At 38.4% G+C, this 7,565-nt stretch overlaps 1 protein-coding gene across 1 annotated transcript; it reads left to right on the top strand.

The window, feature by feature from the left end:
* mmp13b (matrix metallopeptidase 13b) lies at positions 1 to 4,616 on the top strand. Its single transcript, XM_024277328.2, has 11 exons — positions 1 to 893; positions 980 to 1,090; positions 1,222 to 1,349; positions 1,448 to 1,596; positions 1,694 to 1,819; positions 1,897 to 2,052; positions 2,178 to 2,298; positions 3,293 to 3,426; positions 3,502 to 3,661; positions 3,827 to 3,930; positions 4,034 to 4,616. The coding sequence occupies exons 1-11, from the start codon at positions 777 to 779 to the stop codon at positions 4,135 to 4,137; spliced, it is 1,410 nt and encodes a 469-aa protein (XP_024133096.1). The 5' UTR covers positions 1 to 776; the 3' UTR covers positions 4,138 to 4,616.
* The last annotated feature ends 2,949 nt before the right edge of the window (positions 4,617 to 7,565 follow it).

Genomic DNA, 7,565 nt, shown 5'->3' with positions numbered 1-7,565 from the left:
GGTTGTAGCCAAGTGGTCTGTGACTAAACGGTTTACTCAGAATCAAAAACAGCCATCATCTTGGTCTTCAGTTTATCGTTTAGATGTTTTGAAATCCTGGAAAAATGAATCACATTGGATTATAAACGGCAACATATGACCCACCTGCATTCAAAACAACTGCTCCTCATTATCTGCAAAGGAAACCAACACATACGTAATGTGTGGTGAGATGTCAAAAGTTTGTTTTTGACACCTCCATGATTTTTTTGTTTTTTTTTTCGTGGGGAGGGCATGTGTCATAAAGTGTGCTTGCCTAAAATAAAACACATAAGACACCAGACTATCATGAGGTTGTGAGCACATCCTGTTTCTTCATTTCATTGTTTTTTTTCACTGAAAGGTTTTTAGTTTTTTTTTTCTTTTGTCTGAATGTTGACTCATCAAACTGAAAATCTTTTCACTTCAAATTTAAAAGAGCATTTTAAAGAATGTTAAAAGAAAAAAAAAGGTTAAGCGTGGAGATCAAACTTTTAGATAATTATCACAATGAGAAAAAAACTGTTTAATTAAATAAATAAAATGTATCGACGTATATTTGATTAAAACGGTTTTCTTAAATCCGACAAAAAATGTTCAGACTCAGGCGTATTCCCACACAGGGAGGGGGAAATGACTATAGGTGCTTTTTACTGAGTCACCCCGTTCTTTGAAAAAAAGTGCACCAAAACAGTATAAATACAGCTGGGAGCATCTGGCAAACATTGAAAAGTTTGGACAACTTTGAGTCAACAACGATGACCGCTTTACCGCTGCTCCTGCTGCTGGCTGCGCGTTCCTTTGCTCTCCCTCTGCAAACAGGAGACTTTTCCTCCAGCAGCTCCACAGAAATAGACGACTACCTTTTAGCTGAGGTGAGAACTCTTCGTTTGTTTGTATGTATTCTACTTGTCTTGTTTTAAGGCAGTATGTGTAACTATTTCTGTTATCTTTCAACAAGAAATACCTTCGCCAGCACTATGGTCTCTCTCCCGGTCTCCAAGGCAGTAGGGCAGCTTCTGGAGCCTTTCAGACAAAGATCAGGGAAATGCAAAAATTCTTCAGACTAAAGGTAAAAAAAATTGAAAAACCACCCTTTACGTTCTTTTTTTGTCAACAAAAGACTTAAAATGATAACAAATGCATGAACTGATACATCCTTTAGTATGTTTAACACATATTTTTGTTCCATCCGTGTTACAGGTGACAGGAAATCTAGATGAAAACACTTTAGACATAATGAAGCAGCCCAGATGTGGCGTCCCAGATATTGGCGAGTACAACCATTTTCCTCGACGCCTGAAATGGGAGCGCAATGATCTCACTTTCAGGTACGATTCAAAAACTAGCAAATTTTTTGTGGCAATAGTAAAATCTGAGCGCTTCTGCTCATACTCACCTATAAATCTGGTATTCCACGATTCTTCAGGATAACAAATTATACTCCAGACCTGAAGAGTACTGATGTGGACAGAATAATCCGTCGTGCTCTGAACGTCTGGTCTGCTGCCACTCCCCTGACTTTCCGGAAACTGCGCGAAGGCATTGCTGACATCATGATCAGCTTTGGGTCAAAAGGTACAAAATTAGCCGAATTTGATCAAAGTAGTTTGAAAATGACATTTCTAATCAAAGTTTCTGAGGATTTAAAGCTTTTCTGGCCTCTACTTTGCAGAACATGGAGATTTTAACCCGTTTGATGGGCCAAATGGACTACTGGCTCATGCCTACCCACCTGGCCGTGACATTGGTGGAGACGTTCATTTTGATGAAGATGAAAACTGGACCAATGATCAATCAGGTGAGAATCGTTTTCATTGAGTTACTCGTTTTTCATTTTTAAGAGGACCAACTCCAAATTTGAATTATTCCCTGCAGACTATAACCTGTTCATAGTGGCAACCCATGAATTAGGCCATGCACTTGGCTTGGCCCATTCATCCGACCCCGGTGCCCTAATGTATCCAGCCTATTCATACAATGAAGGGTTTCCTCTGGCTGAAGATGACATTGACGGCATTCAAGACTTGTACGGTGAGCCCATTTATAAAAAAATGTCTTTAAATTTGTAATCATGGCATAGATTTGGTTCTACAAATGCTTTACTTTTCATAAAATCGGTTTAAGTGTGATAAACCAATGTCTGCTGTCAATCACAGGTCCCAACCCCAACGGCAAGAAGCTGAAGCCAAGGCCTGATGCACCAACACGCTGTGATCCAGAGCTGACTATAGATGCAGTCACAGATCTTAGAGGAGAAACCTATATCTTTAAAGACAGGTAACACAAGACTGTACAAATTATATAGTCTCATAACTTAATTTGATGTCCTTTAAAGCCGTAGACACAACTTCCTTTATGGATTGATAAGGGCAGTCGGTGGGGAAAAGTATGGGCAAACATGTATGTGGCACACAAAGGAAAAAACAAGGTAGAAGACCCCTCGTTGAGCCGTAGAGCCCAAATGTCCATGCACATTTCTTCAACGGACAGCTGATCGGTTGTAGCAAACATTCAATACGTATGGGGTTTATTTCAACCCCTTAAAGTAGCCAGATTCATTTGAAACCAAGACCTTCATACATCCGAATAGATTTGTCAAATAAAAAGTCTGGAGGAAGATTTGCCAGATTTGCACCACTTTGACATTTCGCACCAAGACTCCTCTGACTATAGTGGCGGACATGCGCTGATAAACAGTAGAAAAGGAGAATCCCCTCTCTGAATGATTTTAAGAATGTGTATTCACTTACATTAGCCTTGGAGAGACTTCACAATGTCCTTACCACACACACAACAACTGTACCTTCCTTTTAAATGGTTTGAACAATCACGAAATGCAAATGTAATACCTCAATTCAACCTGTAGGGGGCAGCACACGGGCAGTTTTAGACTATACTGTATTTTCAAGAATTAAACACGTTTATTTTCATTTGTCAAAAATTTGTCAATGACCTACAGACAACACTTTGAATGCTCCATTTATGGGGGTCAACAACCAAAAAAAGTTGATTTAGGGTTTGGCTACCCTTTAATCTACAAGGTAGCTACAGGACAGCATTGTTCAGGTCAACCCCCCATACGAGAGCATGTGACTAAGGCTTAAAATTTTAATCACCACACAGGAGTTCAAGTCTTTGAACTACAGTATGTTTCAATCAAAATGGACAAGAAAATGTGTTTTTTGTTCAATGTTCTGGTGGATCGTAATGTTTGTGAAATGCTCAAGACTGAATCTTTCTTTGTCTTTGTTTGATGCCGACTTCTCTTCAGATTCTTCTGGCGTCTGCATCCTCAGTTTCCAGAACCTCAGCAGTCTCTGACCAGGTCCACCTGGCCCTTTCTACCAAACCAGGTGGATGCAGCGTACGAAAACCCAGATAAAGATACTATGTTCGTGTTTAGAGGTGAGCACATTTTCACTATTGGTTTTCTGTTGATCGTTGACAAAAGGATGTGCTCAAAAACTCGTGTTTTAACAGGAATCCGAATGTGGGCTATAAGTGGATACGACCTTGTGAAGGGATACCCAAAGTACATACACAAACTGGGTCTTCCCAAAAGAATACGGAAAATTGATGCTGCTGTGTATATCAAAGACACTGGGAAGACTCTCCTCTTCAGTGATGAAGAGTATTGGAGGTGATTTTCACACAAGACAAATAAACCTAACATTTAAGGGTTTTCAGAGATATGAAAATACATTCTTGGAGATCAGGTTACATGGTTTTCCACTTTGATTTCTGTATCTTATATATACATATAATATATATATATATATATATACTGTATGTTCGTGTCTTATAGTTATAACGAGGCCAAAGGTACCATGGACACCGGTTACCCAAGATCCATTGAGACAGACTTTCCAGGAATCGGTGATGAAGTCGATGCTGCTGCTTATCGCTCCGGTATTCATGAAAATTTGACACACTCACAAATTCACCACCAGATGTCTCTAAATACCTTCACAGTATTGGAACCTAATGATTGTTCCTCTTTTTTTTCTTTCAGGGTACTTGTACTTATTTAATGACAAGCTACAGTTTGAGTACAGCTACATCTCAAGGAAGGTTGTTCGAATCATGAGAGCCAACTCCGTCCTGAACTGCTCATAGGAATGCCACCATCAATTATAAATATATAGCTGGCTATATGGAAACATATTATGAGGAGTAATACATCGCGGTTGGACGCAATGCAGTTCAGTGCAGAGAAGAAGAAAAATGTAAATTATTGCTGGTGCTGGACACACAACACAAGAAATGTGATGAGAAAAAATGAATACAATTTATTTTATTTAATGTTTAACACTTGTAGTTTCATAGTTTTTTTGTCTTTACTGATCTATGAATTTTCTTCTTAATTGACCCACAGAAGATAGGCAACAATCTTAATCATTTTGGAAAATTTTATATCAGTTAGGATAATTTATCATGGTAGAAAGTGAAGCAACAAACACACAATTTACCCAGAATTCTTAGTGCAGGATTTATTTCATGAAAATTTCAGTTTCAGCACATGGAACGTTTTTAAAAGCTTTTTGGATTATCTGAAACAACATGGAAATGGTTTAATAAATTCAGTTTCTCTCTAATTTTGTGTGTGGTTCTTGAACTGAGTGCTGTTTTGTTGAGTAGTTTGTGGATGACATTTAACCAGACACCTCAGAAACAATCTATGTTTTATAAAACAAACAAGTAAAAATGTTTAACTTTTCTATTTTATAAGACATCTGAAATTTTACCTTAGATGATAGTTATCATGTGTATGATGCTTTTACTCATGTAGTTTAGTAAACCACCAAATGGTTCCTGAGCAAGGAAAGTTTATTTGAAAAGCAAAACAAAAACTGCTACAAACAAATCAATAATGATGCAGAATTATGAATCTGAAAAAAGAATAATATAAATCTGTCTGTATATGCTAGAGGTCTGCAACCAGCGGCCCTCTTACCCCTCTACAGTGGCTCTCTGGCTAAAGAAAAATAAAATAATAGTAATTTTTAGCTCCAGCAAACAGCAGAAAGTCCCATTTCTGTTGCTAAAACAGTGGTCTTTTAATTAGGATTATGTAGTTTTTAGGAAAAATCAAAAAGGCTGATTAGGTTTTTAAGACATTTTTTTTTGCAGCTCATTAGTATTGAGATTCTGTGTTGTGAGTGTGGCTGTGAGCTCAGAAGTAAGCTCATGGGATGAGATAGCTGTCATAAAGAAAATGTTGTATTTGTAAAGACAAAGTCTTATACATAAATACATAGTTGTGTACAAATTAATATCTTGTGCACAATTTTGCAGAAAAAATACAAATACAAAATTTAGTTTTATGTTTCACATGTGTCTTTTGAATAAAACTTTTCTTTGTCTTGAATACGAATTTTTCCTCCTAACAAACTGTCATTAATAGGTCACAGGCTTATACATCAAGTCCTGGAGCCTTGATCATTCACACTGCGCGCACGCCCCTTGGTGGGGTCATCTGTACCCTAATAGACAGCTCAAGGGTTTAATGATCCAAGGTGTGAAAGGTAGTTTATCCCTTTAGTCACCAGAGAGCGCTCTTGTCAAATGTTTGACTTCACAGAAAATAATGACGGTCCTTAAAATATTTTTAAAAACAATACTTTCAAATATAAACACAAATACCCCACTTCTGAGTTAATATGTTGCATTATGACAATATTTCCCTGCAATAAAACCTCAGAGTTTCAGTCCAAGTACAGTGTGTACTTTATCACATAAAGAATGTAAAGGACATTCTAAAAAAAAGAAATATGAACATGTCAGAGAAAATCCAGACTTAATCACTTAAACAGAAAGTGTTGATCCTTTTGAGATTTGTTGTGCAACATTAAATATATTTTATGTTCTACTCGACCAGCTCCAGAGCCAAGAACCTTAATCCAGATGGCCCAGTCATGTGGATGCAATTACAAAGCAGTCCTCTTATGTTCTCATAACAGAACGAAATGTGTTGCATCATCCCAGGCCCCTCTTCAGGTTAAACATTACTCACACAATGATCTAAAAGATCCTGGCTGTCTGTCTACCCATCAGATTAGCTTTTTCTAGTCTTATCTAACTGGGAACACAAAACAAAATAAGTTTTAAGGTGTCGGATATGGCAACTAGAAGTGCATCTTGGATTTAAAACAAAGTAAAAAAAAGGGTTTTAAAGTTTGCAAAAAACGTTCACTCCTCAATTGTTCTCTGAAATTGTGTGTGACTGAGAAGACATCTTTGAGAGCACACAATGCAGTCATGGTGCTTGGGTGCATTTTGATCTTGTGGCGAGATTACCAAGAGTTTCCTGTCTGTTAATATTTAGAGTCATGCACTTCCTTCCTGATAATTTGCACACACTTACGGGTCTTGTTTTGTATTCCTGACTTTTAAATATGGTTTTTGCCATAATCTCTTTTGTGTAAAATTAATGGTTGCTCACAGAAATGAACTTTTCAAAAACAAAGGAATTGGCTTGGATTCAGGCAGATTAGAATCAAGCCCGCATCTCCGCTAAAATCTGGTGTATTTAGTGTAGTGTTTGGACAAGTTACCTGTGTTCCTGCCCTTACAAGAAACATTTTTTAACATCATCTGAGATAGCATGCTCTGTCTACTCGCATCTACTGAAGGAACACTTCATCCAAGACATTGCTCGGCTAAAGGCCGCTCAGAAAAAGCAGCAACTGGTGGAACAACTGGATATCTCCAGTAAGATATCTCAGTTGGAAACAAACCTCCAAAAAGAGACGACCAGGGCCAATGAAGCAGAGAGACACTTAGCCCAGCAGAAGCAAGAAACTGCCTTTGCACACGCTTCAATTGTCACCTTAAGAGTGCAACTGATTCTTTGAAAAGCGCAACTTTTCAAATTGAAAATAGCGAAGAATTGGGAAGGCAGAGGAGCCATTGTCTACATCACCATCACCTGGCCATATTAAGAACTGCTTTGGCCCAAGTCCAGAAGGAACTAGATGACCAGAAGCAGCAGAGGGTTTAATTTTTCATTCTGGTCAAACGATCAGACCCGCATAGAACATTTCATTTTATTCCACTCTTCTGCATTTTATGCCCCTTTCTTTTTTTCTTATCGGAATTATCGCTGTAATATCATACTGTCCACTATTGGCTGATTGTGACCGATATTATCGTGCAACCCTACAACTGAATATCCTCTATTTGTTCTAATGTCTAAAGCTAGGGACACACAGGGCATGTTACGCTCAATCAGAACATGTGTTTCACCCATTGACATAAATAGAAATGGACACAACAAGGTTGTGACTGTCATGGCTCACCCAGGCAGGCCTCCCCTGTGAATGCAGCCTGGGAGTGGCCCTGGGTGTTCCAGCAGGTGTCGGTACTCACCTCATCATCTTAGCGGTTCAGTCCCAGCATTTAAGCTCTGCAGCTTCCAGTATTCCTCCCCAGATTGTTGGCTACTTTTGGGTATTGTACCTGGCAGTGCCTCAGTATTTCTTGTTATGTCCTAAGTTTCCTCTCAACCTCAAGTACTCAGCTCATGAACTGTTTCTCATCTCCAG

The sequence above is a fragment of the Oryzias melastigma genome, linkage group LG13 (assembly GCF_002922805.2).
Source record: "Oryzias melastigma strain HK-1 linkage group LG13, ASM292280v2, whole genome shotgun sequence".
In the NCBI taxonomy this organism is placed as follows: Eukaryota; Metazoa; Chordata; class Actinopteri; order Beloniformes; family Adrianichthyidae; genus Oryzias; species Oryzias melastigma.
This window is presented reverse-complemented; position numbering and strand designations above follow the sequence as displayed.

Bases quoted from the DNA above. Each gene is read 5' to 3' on its own strand.
- mmp13b (XM_024277328.2), top strand. From the start codon at position 777: ATGACCGCTTTACCGCTGCTCCTGCTGCTGGCTGCGCGTTCCTTTGCT. The intron at 3,427-3,501 runs GTGAGCACATTT...GTGTTTTAACAG, and splicing joins TACTATGTTCGTGTTTAGAG to GAATCCGAATGTGGGCTATA. The intron at 3,931-4,033 runs GTATTCATGAAA...TTTTTCTTTCAG, and splicing joins TGCTGCTGCTTATCGCTCCG to GGTACTTGTACTTATTTAAT.